At 39.1% G+C, this 15808-nt stretch overlaps 1 protein-coding gene across 1 annotated transcript; it reads right to left on the reverse strand.

The window, feature by feature from the left end:
* Positions 1–853: 853 nt before the first annotated feature.
* Positions 854–13990, reverse strand: LOC103719895 (ABC transporter F family member 4-like). Its single transcript, XM_008809377.4, has 5 exons — positions 13681–13990; positions 13489–13575; positions 13258–13401; positions 13088–13158; positions 854–1315 (listed from the first exon to the last, which is right to left on the reverse strand). Exons 1-5 carry the CDS (start codon positions 13909–13911, stop codon positions 1042–1044), a joined length of 807 nt encoding a protein of 268 aa, XP_008807599.2. The 5' UTR covers positions 13912–13990; the 3' UTR covers positions 854–1041.
* Positions 13991–15808: the final 1818 nt, after the last annotated feature.

A 15808-nucleotide genomic window follows, 5' to 3' on the forward strand; every position in this document is an offset into this window, starting at 1 on the left:
AAAAAAAAAAAACCCAACAAAAACTGAAGGCACGAGCATTTCTGAGAAGACTCTGCTGTCAAAGAGCCTCCTGGCCATATGGGTTTAGTAGCAATATAAAATGTAGAAATTCTGTTTGCCAATAAAGAGACCAATAAATGAGCAGACCGATTAGCCAATTTTGAAGTAGTGGATGAGTTGTGAATCAGGGAGGCAAATGATCTCCTGATTCAAAATTAAAAATTAGAAAAAAGAAAAAGTAATTCAGAATTAGGTTCACTCTTTAGACAGGTTGCCATCAAATTCCTTCTATATTATCTTTTTGTTTGAAAACTGAAGCGACATGCAGAAAAGATCATAAAGTCCTTAGATTATTCTTGCAAAGATGTCGCCCCTGGATTCATTCAACCAAGGTGGTGACAACAAAATTCAAGGTTGCTTCGTTATCAGAAACCACACTCTACATAGAATCATTTCTTTTTTCCACCATATGAATGACTCCTTCAATACAAAGCATGTGCTTTCCCTTAGCCTCGCCATATAATAGTGGCACTGCACTAGGAAGGCAAAAGCTTTCTTTACCACATTGTTTAATGACAACTTAGCAGTCCCATAAATTTAAAGGATATCACGGTGACTTCCCCCACTAGGTCACTAAACCTCTACCAGGCACGACTCCTCTAATCAAGTGAAAAAAAAAAAGTGATGTTATAAATTATAACATTAGTTGTCAAAGCGCTATTCATTATAAGATGAAAATAACCTCCATGTAGCTATTCTTCCATGCCCGGTCAAAAGGACTATGGTAGCTATTAGAAGTTTCAAGTTCCTATCTGCGGTAGGTAATGAATAATAAATCCTAAGATTCATCATGTACCCAAGCTTTCTTGCGGTAGGTAGTGAATAATATAAATCGTAGGATTCATCATATATCCAAGCTTTCTTAACTTCTACACCTTGAAAAGTAAACTATTCTATGGCAAAGACCTGTGTGCAGTAGCACATGGCAAGAAGCGACAAGGTAACATGGAACTAATAAAACAAGTAGCGGATGGAGCAATGCTAGCTAGAAACCTTCTGTTTCTTGATTGTTTTCTTGTGCACAATGAAGTCTTCATCATCATCTGCTTCTGAATCGCTGGCCTTTCGCTTCGTTGTCACAATAACTGCAGCCTTCGAGACTGTTCCCTTCACTTTTTTGACTGAGACGGTTGCTGTTTTCTTAACAGAGACGGGCTTGACAGGCGACCCAAGCTTCTGTTGCTGGGCCTTCTTCAGCTTCTTCTCATAAACCTCCTTAGCTTCCTCCAACGAAAGCAAGCCCCACTCCATCATCCTACAGAAGGGTGGGGAAAGATCAGAATGAGGTTGAGAGGAATTATCCCTTCCATTTTCTGAAGTTAATTGGCAGGTTCTCACATGTTTTTTTTTAATTAAGAAGGCATAAATTGAGAGCTAAAATAAAAGTATAAAATGCTAAAACAAGGAGCAGTCGAGAATTACAAACAAATCACCGAGTGGTGCTGAAAATGTCAAGAGTATGGGCGATAAAAACAAGCGAAACTGTCGCTTTACAGTTTGTTGAACCCAATGCACTTAGGAAAGAGAAGAAAAACAATGTAAACTCAAATGTGAGGATGGAGAGCTGGAAGGAAGAGATACCTGGAGAGAAAAGAAGTATGCCGGAAAGTCTACATGTTAAAATCATATGATACATTAAATATTTCAACAAAACTGTGCTTCAAAGTTTATCACTTGCTAAAGCCCATATAAAGCAGGATCAAAAAAAATGCACTTAAGCCCCAAAACTAATGACACCAGTATACCATCTTAAGATAGTTTAACTATGACTCTTGTGGATATTTCTTACAAAAGAAGAAAGGTGTTTAAGACCTCTGCATCAGAATCCTCATGATCCAGAAAATTCATAAATAAATACTGAAACCAACTAAACAAGCCCACTCTGCCAAGCTAAAATAAACCCATTTACTTCAGTGCATACTGCATAATGCTCGTCATTAAGTAACATGTTGATCGTGTGAAGATGCTGTTACTTGGCGCTACTCCACCCATTTTTTACAACCTAAATCTGGATCTGGCATGTTTGACCATAATGAATTCACCTTGGCAGCTGAGTATAGATTAAATCCATCAGGAGTCTTCCAGCTAAGAATAACGATGTGCTGCTCTTTTTCTAGTTGCATAGGCATGAGAATTATCTTTGTTCCCTGATGGTAATGTGCTGCCCCTTCCATCATGAGTTCCTCCTTTATCATATACATCCATAGAAGATTTATCTAACAAATAGACATCAAATTACATAAAACTCAATCAACATATGATATTAAAATAAAGAAGCTGAGTAAGTAATTTCATGATCATAACTGTTGATGATCAGTGTCTCATGACAACTGATATGACCTCTTTTCATGTGTTGCTTTTGCTTGAGTTTTTATAGAAGCTCAGGGGAGATATTTCCCAGCAAACTGCCATCGATAACAAGGTTATATGGCTTCCTACCATATATGACCACCAGTTTGAACCTAAATATTAGACTCTAGCCATGCACAAGGCATTGTTCTAGTACTACCTTTTGCACAAAACAACTCATTGTTATCACCAAGCTCATTATGTCCTTTGTTTCTTAGGTAAAGATAGGGGCTTCCTTAGCAAGATCAACATATAGAACGGGATGGAAATGTGTTGAAATTTTCCAGTTAAAGCAACAGGTGTAGGATTCTCTTTGCTACTCTTTTCGTACCTGACTAGATCAACAGTCCACATCATGGTGTTGGTCATGAAAGCAAACCTTCATTCGATCTACATATTATAGATATGGATATCCTTTGCAGTTGCGCAAAGACAATAGTTCACCATGTCAGATGGAATTTGCCATCAAAAACCAACTTTTTTATTACAACTTGATTGAGAAACGTCCACAACATTTACATTGTATATAGCATCATCTAACTCCAAAGGGCCATTCTGGATATGCCAATGGAACATCAAGCCTTCCACTCCATATGAGCTTGCAACTCAGTCTTGTCTTGGCTAAAAAGAACAGCATATTTTATAGTATACCACTTGGAACTGTCCTTATAGGGCTCTAAATATCAAATATCTACTATGCTTTCTTCACTATGATAACCACCAAATCATGATCATAAAATCTTTTATTATCACAGATAAGTTTGATATTTTGAAGAAAGGTCTCTTGATGATTACTGAATTGATGACATACTTCTTAAATTTTGGCTATACGAAGATCCATACCCCTTAGAGTGTTGCACAGTGATGAAATAAAGAATTTATGGGCCTTCTTAAGACTCCCATGAATGTACATATTTCACAACTTTTTCTGTAACTATAAGAGAAAAATCTCTGCATTAACTTGATTAACAAGTAACCATCTCAGCCCTTAATATCCAAGGTCATTCATTAATCATCCGTTCAAAGTAGTAGATTGTTCAAATGATTTGGAAAAAGTAACCTCATATATTTGTTGATCCTTAGATATATGGAGGGTTTTTTTTATTGCTTCAAGCACAAAGTAAAGAATAAAACCTAGGTCAGAATATTGAATATTGATTTACATAGAGGTATACTTGTCCCAATTATAGTACTTGTTTCAAGCACACCGACTAAGCATTTATGATCTGTCTCATTAAAAAGTTTTAAATCTAGAATTCAAAATTCAGAGGCATTTTGCTTCCTAGACATCATATGGTGAGAGATCTTCTAAGACTAGACAAGAATATGGAAAGAGCAGAAACAAACAGAGGCTAATAACATTTATGAGATGAAGGAATCTGTAGAGCAGAGAAGATTGGTCAAATAAATATTGTAAATCCAACAAAAGCTACAAGACCAGAGTGAAATACTTCATCAACAAAAAAACTATAGAATAAAGAGGATGTTTTGCTGCAATTGCAACGACCAAGAAGACAAGTAACATCAGCTAGGACTGTCTGCAAACTCCATGCGAGAAAGTGAGAGCCATTCCGTGAAATTCTATTGACTTTTTACTGGAAAAAAAACTCATATTATGCCAAGTTTTTCCTTTTATTTTTGAGGCAAGGAGGGGTACTTTGATAAATGCAGTAGCTTCCTGCGATTCGGCCTTCACCATCAATAGTGCAAAACAAACAAAGTAATTCATGTTTTCCCACTCCGTGTGATTTCAAACAATGCAAAAGTCAATTCCTTTGATCCCTCTTTTCACCAATGAATAACTATGGGAATCAGGGTTTTGCTTGATCTCTCTATAAGGCAAATTAAGCAGGCCAAGCAGATCAGATGGGTCAACCTACTAACAAATACAGGTAGAATAGTGCGAAGCTGATGGCCAGTCAGCCCCTGGTCAATCCTTGACATGCTGGTATAGAAGGTTGGCCTCGACCCAAACCAAATCAACAAATACATTGACAACCTATTTAAAGCAACACTCTTAGTACAAGATGCTGTCCAAAAAATTCTTTACTTAGCTTAAAATAAAAACATTATCGTGTGAATATAAACATTCCATTTATAAGAAATCCATCCCCAAAAACAAATTCTATGCAAAGTTGAATGTGTAAGGTTGTATTGAAATCCATACTAATAATGCCTCACCATACCGGCAGCATGCCATCAATTGGCATGCTCCTGTTCCAGCACATGCCACGAACTAGCATGAAATGGCATGACAGAGCACCTTAAGACTTAAGTACCATGCTTTAGGTACACCGAACAGGTATCGGTCGGTGTACTGGTGGTGAAACAGTTCGGTTGGTTCGGCCGGATTTCGGCTACAGCGTTGTTTTTTTTTCTTTTGGGAGTTCTCTCTCTTTTGGATCTTTTTCTATGAAATTAAGTCAAATTTGATTTCTTTTGTTCTTTTTTTCCATGTTTTTTTATGTTTTTATGTTTTTATGTTTATGTTTAAGGTTTAATTAAGCTAGATGATGCGTCTTATTACTTTCAAATAATACAAGTCATAAAATGAAGAGCATAAAATATCTCCAAATTAAGATACAACCAAATACATACATTTAAAGCACTCTCGGATATCTAAAATCGGATTGAGTGGCGATGACCCTCGTAAATATCCGGATCATAAGTAAAATCATGAGGAGGCAGATCAAGCCAACTAGAAGGAACGCGCACCACATTATAAGAACTGTCGGATCTCTCGCTTATGCTCTGAGTTTGAGAGGTGTCTTCTGACTATATAGAGGCCCATCCAAATATGGCAGCAGCAAAATCCGACCCGTGTGATGCTCCGAGCTGCGTAGGGTAGTAGCCACCGGAAGATGCCTCTGACGCACCATATCCATATTCATATTCGTATGGGTTATAAGTTGCCTAAGGCTGCGAATAATAAGATCCAGCATACAACTCGGAACTTGATACGTTTATGGATCCTACTCCACATGCAAGATCATCTGCAGCTGCATCCGGTCCTTGTGAACAATCTCAAGGAGCCCGTCTTCTATATGCGATGGTATCCTCGTGAGCTCTATCAGATGGTCGACCGTAGTCCCTATCCTATGTAGCATGCATAAACTAGAACTCACCGGTGAATCGAAGACCAACCTCGGACTATATCTCATGAGTAGTACCATACTGTTCTCCACTCCCTCCATGGTTGGTAGATCCATCACCACCAGAACTTTTATCCTTGTTGCTCCAAGTCTCCTCGACACTCTCCATTGGGGCCTTTTGTTTTTCTTTTTTGGTTTATTGGGCAACTGTCTTCTTACCATTCGTGCCCCTCTCTGTCTGGCTGTAACGCCCTCCTAACCGAGTCGACTGGATACCATAGTGTCCTCGTCTGAGTATCTTTTGATCATCTCACTGAGAGAGTGTCTCGTACCAGGATCCAAGTGATTGGCTCCCCTCTAGCTGCGGCTGATCAGGTGTGGGAGTGCGTGGAATATTGCACTCAGCCCATTGCTCTGGATTGACCCTAGCCTCGCTGGCTATGAAGTCGGCTGGTCGTGAAGGCGATCCTGGCTCGTCAAGCTTGGGATCCTGCTGTTGGTCGAGCATAGGATCATGTCATCATCTGTGAAAGCTTTATAGATCGGATCTGTATACTTGAGCTCCACTTTCTTCTGAATATATTTTAGCCTCAACCACAGATTGTAGTGCACATAAACAAGGTCGTTGAGGCATTTTTGTGTCAAACGGTTCCTCTATTTGCTATCGATGAGGGCAAAGGTGGACCAGTTGCGCTCATAGCCACTCGAGGAGATCGTTTGGGAGAGAATCCGATTAGCTATCCGCTTAAAATATTTTTGCGGACCTGCCAAAATGAATCCACCATTCAGCTGCAAAAAATATTGAAAAAAATTACATATATGATAGTGTCATATTAGTAACCATGTAATGCCAAGTCAATGTCTTCCTGATGTGGAACGTACCTGGATTCATAGTTGTCTTATTCACGACAGCTGCTCGCTGTCCAAAGCTGTTGCTGCCCTCTCTAAATAATTTGGTCTGTAAAAAAGAAGCATGTTGTACTATGTTAATAATAGAAGATGCCAGTATACTTACACATACTACTAAATCATAATTACCTCTTTTAGACATGACGTCGCGACTTCTGAATCAGACTCTATCTTGTAAATAACATTACGCAGAGCCTCTAGAAGTTCGTCATTCATACCAATTTCAGATGCGTTGCACTAAAACCGAGGGTTCAGGTAGTATGATGTACATTGACAAGACTGTCTTAGTAAAATTATACAAGTACATCCATCAGTATAATTATCAATGTTCTTGTTTACCTGCTAGATATAATTTTTTACCTATTTGGGCTCTCCACCGCCACTCAATAATGTTGATATACTCCTAGTGATGCATTGGGCTGTCTCCACCATATGTTGCACCCTACGAATCTTTCCAATGTCCATCAGCATAAGGTCAATACAATGTGCAGCACATGGGGTCCAAAAAATATGTGACTGCCGATCCATCAAGATCTCTCCGGCGGCCTTATATTGCAGCCCATTATTAGTAATGACCTGCACGATATTCTTCTCTCCTACCTGATCAATCACCTCCTCTATAAGTTTGAGAATGTACGTGGAGTCGTGCACCTGATCCGAAGCATCAATAGACTTGTAGAAAAAAGTCTTCGTATCACAGTATGTCAAAAAGTTAATGATGCTCCGCCTGATAGGACCGGTCCAACCATCACACATCACAGTCAGTCCATATGTGGGTCACTTGTTCTTGTAGGAAGTAATCCATTTCTTCAGCTTCTTATTGCTGTCAAGAAGCTCGTCGTAGATGTCTTTTGAGCCTCAAAGATCTACACTGGGACCGACAGTCTGTATGGCGGAAATGGCAGATATGTAGTACGTATTGTATGCTACATTCGCTAAAATATGGCTGAAGTGGAACCAGAATCCAATAGCTTGCCACATATCCTTCTTCTTATCCTTCTTCAGCATTGAGTCAACCCTCTACTGCTTCGATTCTTTACTGAAAAAGGAATGCGGATCTAAATCATGGATGGACGCTCCTGGTGGAATCCCTCTGGATGACTTCTTTCGGCCATCATAAAAAATTCAGGATAGATGCAATCCAACCACCGCCTCTGCGGACGCCCTTCCTAATTGAGAATGTTCTCATAAACTCTGAATCTTGCCTGCTCATCCCAAAACCAAAATCCGACTCGTAGAACAAGGGCCCAAGTCGAGCCCTATGCTTGGCCACTGATCATCCAAACTTGCCTACATGGCAGTCTGGATCTGTTCCTCCTCATCTAGATTCTCGACCTCCTCTGACTCCCTGATGCGATAGAAAGGTGGTTCTGCTGCTCGGTGTTCCACCTCCACCTTCTTCTTAGCAGCCCTCTCCTTCGCTTCTTTGATTTCAGCGAGGTTCTTGCTCATCAGCACCCGAATCTCCAGTGGACATTTGGGGCACGTAACTACCTCACCGAAATTACCAACTAAGTGCTGCTTCAACCTGATTACCCCTCCTCCCTTGAAGCACTTGTCGCACCAGTTGCACTGAAACTAGTGTCGAGCCTCGAGCATTTGCCCATTCTTCCACCCAATATCAGGCTGTTGGAGGTTAGTTTTCCTTGATGGCTCCATTCTTACGAGAACAATAATTTTTTTAATATTTTTTAAATTTTTATAATTTCTAGTTAAAAAAATCTTTATTTATTGTAAATTCAAAAAAAAATTCTACCTCAAAACTTACTTCTGAATTATGTAGAACGTACTACTATTTTTTCAAAAAAATTTATTTCTAATATATTTTTTATTATATTTCAAATTTAAAATAATTTTTAAATAATAATATTCTAAAAAATAAAAATATTTATGTCAACATGCACATCCTCCATAGATCTACAATGTATAAAAAAATCATGCCTAGATCGAAAAATTTGACATGATCTCCTCTTATTTTGTAATTTTTAAGCTATTTTTTCTAAACCCCTTAAAAAATATCAAAGGAAAAAGATAGGGAAAAGAAAACCATACCTTAATTAGCCTTCTCTGGATTTTTTTTGGAAAGAGAAGAATGCTCTCTCACCTCAATTTTTTTCCTCCTTCGGTCTTTCCTTCATAGCAAATCATTCGGCTATCCTTCTTCGGCCTTCCCTTCGAAGCAAATCGTTCGGCTTTTATAGCCGAATGGGCGGGAAGGAAAAGCGAACAGGGCATGTGCGTTGTCGCCGAATGGCGACAGTGTGCGCGCTGTGGTTGTCGGCCACTTTGGGCCACAGTGTGCGAGAGCGGACAGTGCGTGTGCGCTGTCGCCAATTCGCGCTGTGGCTGTTGGCCACTTTGGGCCATAGTGTGCAAGAGCGGACAATGCGTGTGCACTGTCGCTGAATTGGCGACAGCGTGCGCGCTATGGCTGTCGGCCACTTTAGGCCACGGCGCGCACACAGTGGCATCCTGTAGCCATACCGATGCCAACCGATCCGGTTCGCATCGATAAGGCAGCGTGCCAATGGTTCCAGAACCGTTTTCCACCCGTGTACCATATCGGTCAGGGGGAGGACTGGTACGATACGTGCTGAACCGGCCGGTTCAGTATACCTTGACCATGCTAGTGTCAGGCTAGCATGCAGCCGATATACTTTAATGCTTGGTTCAAAATGATACCATTTTATAGTGATCATGCTCTAGCAAGTTTCCAAACATGAGATCAATTAGCATACTTTCCAATATTATGTCAGTTCTAGCCGTGTTTTTCCAATGAATATTGCATATTGTTGACCCAAGACCAAAAAGCATACGAGACAACCACTACATGACTTTATGTTTTTACCCTATCAATAACCGCAAGAATATAAATTTTATCAAAATACGTTACCCACGATATGATCTTGCACTTATGGAGGCACCCAATGATTTTGAGCGAAAGGATAAATAGATTGAGACCTACTTGATATGGATTATTGCTCCGTACACCAAAACAAACCTTACAATTCAAATTCACCAACTAGATTAAAGGAATGCTGATAGAGATAGGTTTGGCCGATCTTCTTCCCCTCTTAATTTTGTTCTTATTTAAACCAAGATGCCACTCATATTACCGGACAGAAAGTGTAAGCTTCTTAATCTACAATTTATAGTAAGAGTTGAAGCAATGTCCGCAATCTCGGTCACAGAACCATACCATTACATTACTGGTTCAGTATAGTATGGTATGCGCCTCGTATCGAGACAGCTTCCGACCCTTCTTTGCTCTTTTTATCACAGTACTACTCGAAACCGGGCAGTACAAGTCAATATGGTAAAGTATGCACCCTGATTTTGGGTGGTATTGGGTAGTATTGTACAATTTAGTTTGATATGGGTCGGTACGGGCCTCGAACTAGATGGTTTGAGGTGGTACAGCAAACATTGAGTTAAAGGGATTATTGGTTTTGACTCACTAACCATTTCAATCTAGGGCTCAGAACATTAAATGCTGTTGGTTATGCACTCTACATTTCCTTGCAATAGAAGTAAAATTCTTACAACATAATGAAGGTTTTCACCAATGAAGTAATAGGTTGCCTTCTTGGCTAGGGCAATGCATGTCCCCATGTAAGAAGTTTCAGACTCCACTTCAAAATCCATCCCTCCCTCCAACAAAGAAAAAAAAAAGAGTAGGTTAGCATAAGGGTCTCTCCTTTTGCAATTAATAGTAGGGTTGAAACTTTCTCTAATTGAAATTCTTTATGGTTAACTTTTGGCATCTCGTAAGTGGGGAAAATTAAGAGAGATGTCCAAATACCAACCACATGCTCATACAAATGTGATCAACCTTCCATCATTAATCCATATGGTTTCTAGATAAACAAAACCAAGATTTGACAAATATCAGGTTTATGAAGATGAGAAATCTCCCCTTCCACCTAAACCCACCCATCTTCCCCTCAATAATAACAAATACTTACCATCTCTCAAATATCAATCAACAACCCATATCTAGTATCAGATCAGCATTACCAATCAAGTTATGATCCATCAAAAATTGAGAACATTTTTGACTCTCAACCAAATTTCAACTCTTCAAATTGGTGTCAAATTTCAGCTTTCAGCCCAAGAAGGCACAAGAAGGGCCTAGAAGGAAACCTGCATATATATATATATATATATATATATATATATAGGGGTTGGAAGGACACACAACTATGGGGCATAGTAATAATTGTGGGGCCCAGATATTGGTCAGGACACCCCCCAAAAAAAGAGAGAAAATGAGGGAGGGACACCCTATATCTCTTGTGCATCTATATGCCCTCTTCTAACAACATCTATCTCTTATAAAAATCCCAAAGGACCACCCACTATTTGGGGAATAGTTAGTTGGCTTTGATTATGCTTGGTTAGGGTTTCTGTATATTGAGTCCAGTGGATGTATGGAGAGAGTATGTTGCATAATTGAACAAGATTGGGTACTTTCTTATCTTAAACATGCTATTGTTGCTCTCATTTCTATTCTTTTCTCTTAGGAACTCCACATCGTTCTTCTTTCTCCACTTTACTCTTCTCCTACCTCCCTTTCCCCCTCCTTATGGAAGATAATTGCAGTATTTTAGTATTAAACTAAATACAGATCTGAAATTAATAAAGCAATACTCAAATTTGAGCCCTAGACTCCAAGAAGTTATATCAAACCTTCTCAATTCAGCCTCATAAAATAGGTGTTGCAATACCTCTTTCGAGAGTAGTGGCCGATGTTGATCTTCATATTGTAGAATACATTAAATGGAACCAAGGAGGAAACTATCATGTGCCGGTGGCGTGCTCTCTTGGCATTGGCGCAGCAACATGCCAAGTACTAGTATGCAACCAATGCCATATGCAGGAAAGGCACTACCATTATACATATCATGCCATGCCAACCAACACTAAAAGCAATACATGGAATATGTGAGAGGACTCCCAGAGTAGTGCTATCACTATATGAGCTTCTAGTGATAATATCAAAATGTATGCACATTCAGTTTTCATATGGTAGGCCATACTACATGCACCTTGATAACCCCCAAGCAAAACAAACGTGATAATTGATACTCTAATTCTAATGAGAATTCAATAGTTTTCAATTCTTACATGGCTTATCTACATGGCCATTCTTTCAAGCTAAGATAACTAGTTTATGGGCAAGCTTGGCTTTGCTTTCAGCATTGGTTAACCAGTCCCCCGAGTTCAACTACAACCAAAATATTTAATAATTTAGCAAATTATCTTTGCCTTAAGGCCGAAAGCTACTTTAATTCATTAACTGATAGCTACAACTCCTTCCCCCACCTTCCCCCTCCTTTCATGTATTTTTATCTCCCTCTAATACAATAGTTATCCTCTTGCTGATTGAAATCAGAACGTGAAGAGATTCGGCAATGGACTTTACAAATGCAGTAAAACTTCTAATGTGCATAGTAATGTTAAAACTAATATTAAAGGTTTTTATTTATTAAAGAGAGAAATATTAAGGAATGGTAAATATGTTCTTTCTCTTGTATTTATTAATTACTTCATCTTACTGTTTAAATCAACAGCAAGGTTAGGCAAGAATAGATATCACAATGTCTTGTCAAATCAAATAGAATGTGAACTGTAATTGGAGGACTGAATATTGGACCATTTTCTACACAATAAGTTCAGTAATTTAAAAAGAGGAAAAAATACATGAAAGAGGGAAAAAAAATGCAACATATGGTTCAGCAACAACATCGATACAGGGTTCCCTTAATCACTTCAGTTATATAGGTATCAATACAAAGTTTTGTATCAATCTATTCATAACAGAAAAAGTAGTCAAGGCAATCATGAAAAATATGATTTCCAGTTTTGAAGGCTCTCCATGGGGAGATCCTGGGACGAGATCAGAAAGTTAGATCTTTGTTGGAAGTACTGATGGGATTTATTACATTTTCAGGTTCACAAGTCGCAACAATAATGAATCTCATGAAAGTTACCTTAATCAGAAATGGTTCATCAGGTTTTTCAAATTAAGTGAACTAGGGAAGTTTACCAAAGACCCTTTGCAGGTTATGGTTTGATAAAAACCTCGGAAAACATCGAACAGTTGTGATATCATTATCTAACAAGATCTTATCATAGCCTCAGTCAGTTGACTTAAGATCATTTTACAGCTTTAGGCACAATAAGATGCTATGCTATATTTTCTTATGAAGAAGGCATCCATTTCACAGGTCACATTAGTGATGAGAAATGTTTATCAAGAAAATTTTTCACCATGATAAGTTGTCTGTGCATCACAATGATGATAATAATTATGACTCTAGAAGATAGGTGAGGTTAACTGCTAGTTTGACTAACCATCCTGATCCAAAATATTCTTCAATTACCCTTATGTAGTGACAGCATAATGACAAAGAAGGATGTGAAAATGAAAGAATTTTCTTCATGAATAAGTAATTTAGCACCATGTATAACAATACAGAAACAGTAGCAACAGCTGCAAGCAAGAAACCAGAAAGGATTTAATTCAAACAACAAATATCACCATAACATATTGACCTGTTTCAACCAAGTCTATTATATCCTTTATAGAATATTTAGCTATAAAACTATCTCTTTTCGGCTAATAAATAGTCAAGGAAAATGTTCTATGAGCACAAGAAAATAAATCTGCTCACCAGAATGCGGCCATCTCGCTGTTAGGCACCTGCTGGTACAGCGTCTCATAGAAAATCCTCAACGGGTCACGCTGCATTTCAACGAAATAAAAAGAAAACTCACCTTAGGCAAAAACCTGAAATCAATTAATGCCGTTTACAAGAAAACAAAGAAGGCAAGGAAGACATACTTCCTCCGGTGGGTTGTGCTTCTGGCCTGGAAAATCATACACCTTCTTCTCCTTCTTCTCCTTCGATGGAGAAGCAGCCCCCCTGCCCTTCTTCCCGACCACCTTACGCTCCTCTTCCTTCTTCTTTTTCTTCTTCTTCTTCTCCTTCAAAAAAGAATAGAAGAAAATCGATTAAGAGATCAACAAAACCACAATGCCAAACAGAAGCAAGAAATCCACATAAGACAAAACCTTATCAGCCTTCCCGTCTTGTTCTTCTAAATCTTTTTTTGCTTTAGAAGGTCTTGCATTGCTTTTCCCCCCGTCCATCTTCTTTATCTTTTCCACCAAATTGAACGAAAACCAAGAAAGATAGCGCAAAACCATGAAAAAGAACGAAAATTTATCCAGAAAAAAATCCATCAATAAGAAAGAGGAGAAAACCTTCTGATCCTCCTCTCCGTCAAGCTTTTCTTTCTTGGGCTTGGAGGGCGCATCGTGTTTCCTCTTCTTGTTCTTGGAGAGGACAAGAGGAAGATCGTCGTCCTCCTCCTCCTCCTTGGGTTCTTTTTTCTTTACGGGCTTCGCACTGGAAGCGGCGATGGGGACATTATCATCGTCGTCGTCCACTTCCTCCTCTTCCCTCTTCACCGGCTTTACCTTTTCTTCAGCCATTCTTGCTCGCGAAGGAGGAAGAGAGGAGGGTTTTGGGGAGGGACGAGGGAAAAAGCGAGGCACGAGTGGAGCGCTCGGGATTTCTGTAATAACCGGGCCCTTTTAGAGTGATTACGAACTGGCCAGGCCCATTTGGCCGGCCCAGAAGTCCTTTAGTTTCTCCAAAAAAAAAAAAAAAAAAGGAAGGCGCGTGTCACACATTGGAGGAAAGAGATTTTCCATCGAAGTCTTTTCTTCGAACGTCGACTACCTTAGCACCGTCTCCACGGCTAATTGTCGTAGAAAAACTGATAAGGACCCTGACACCTTCGAGCTACTCCCCTCCTCTTCTTTGACTTTTTGAAACATCGATTTCTAGGCGGTGATCGTTGAAATTTGGCGAGAAGGGCAACACCCTATTTTCGTCTATTTTTGAAAACCAATCCTATTTTCATTCGATTCCAGCTGGCTTTGTAGCCGGTGCTTATTGCTGAAGACTTTTATTGATCCCTTGTAGTGGCTGGAAGCTATGGCCAGAGCTTCGGCCACCGAGACGCATTGGATCCATGGTTTAGGTAGTTGGAACTCCTATTTTGATCCGTTTTAGTGCTGCCAGCAACCAGTCGCCGCCGGTCGCCTGTTGTCCGACCATAGGTCTCTGACCTCGAGCACAACCCACAACCACCCTCTTCCTTCGTTTTCCTTGGTTAGAGAGAGAAGCTTTCTCTCTCTCTCACACACACATTCTTTCTCTCTCTACATGATCTGGGGCTCAGTGGAGGGTTCTGAGTCTTTACTTTGTGGACTCCAGATTAGCCTAAATAGGAGGTTTAGGATTGGCTCACTTGTGACCTTTCAACATATTGACTTTTACCTGGCCTTTGCTGGCATCCTAGTCGTGTTGGATTTCACTAGATTTGGCTATCTTCGATTGCTGTAAATTACTTGTACTTTGATTTGATCTTTGATTAAATAGAATGAACTTGACCGATCTGATTGAATTGTTAGGCCTTATCGCTCGGTCAGCCCTATCCTTCTTCATCCTTATCGAGCATGAAGCCTTATCTCTCTTTGTTAGGGTCTAAGTTGACCCTAGGTGGAGGCCCTGAGCCGCCCCAATACCTCAGGCGGTAGGCCGGCCTATTATCTCGGCCCTTGCTTGATCTGTTTAGAATTCGGTCACCACTGATCTTCATTGAATCACATAAATCATATATGATCTTGACCAGTTTAGTTCACCTTGTTTAGACCGACCCATATAATCGAGTACCACCACCTGACCGACTTTACCTGTTCTTTACCTTGATTTGGGCATAATGCTATATCCACAATAGTATCTTAATTTTAAATTTTGCTGGGCTTCTAGGATAATGATAAAATTAATTATATTTTAATGATATTAAAGTAGGTGAACCTGACTCTTCTAACAGAAGTGAAATTTTGAAGCAAGGAGAAATAAGTAACCTAATGCTTCAAAGTATGTTTTTCGAATTTTTGATAAAGTAACAATAGTTTACTAAATTTGATTATGATATTTGTTTCATACTTTGTTAAACAGGCCAAGCATGTTACTGTTATGATAGTAATTATTTTAAAATATATTATGTGTTATATTATGAAAGTTGAAAATATGATTAGGCAAATTATGAAATTTATTTTATATGTATGTATTTTCAGTACAACTATGATTTGACTCTGTTAATGGAAATTATTCATTGGCTCTGTCGACTTGTAATCTAAGAAACTAGTTGCAACAGCGAACCACCAGTGATTAGAATAGTAGTATTTGGCACATTGTGTATTTTGTGTCTGATCCATGCCACTGAGTTACATGGCCACAGCCTAATGTTGGGTCAATAATATCAGTTTATGAAAATAATAATAAATTTCAAAATAAATATATATATATTATTCAAAA

This window comes from Phoenix dactylifera, chromosome 2 (genome assembly GCF_009389715.1).
Source record: "Phoenix dactylifera cultivar Barhee BC4 chromosome 2, palm_55x_up_171113_PBpolish2nd_filt_p, whole genome shotgun sequence".
NCBI lineage: Eukaryota > Viridiplantae > Streptophyta > Magnoliopsida > Arecales > Arecaceae > Phoenix > Phoenix dactylifera.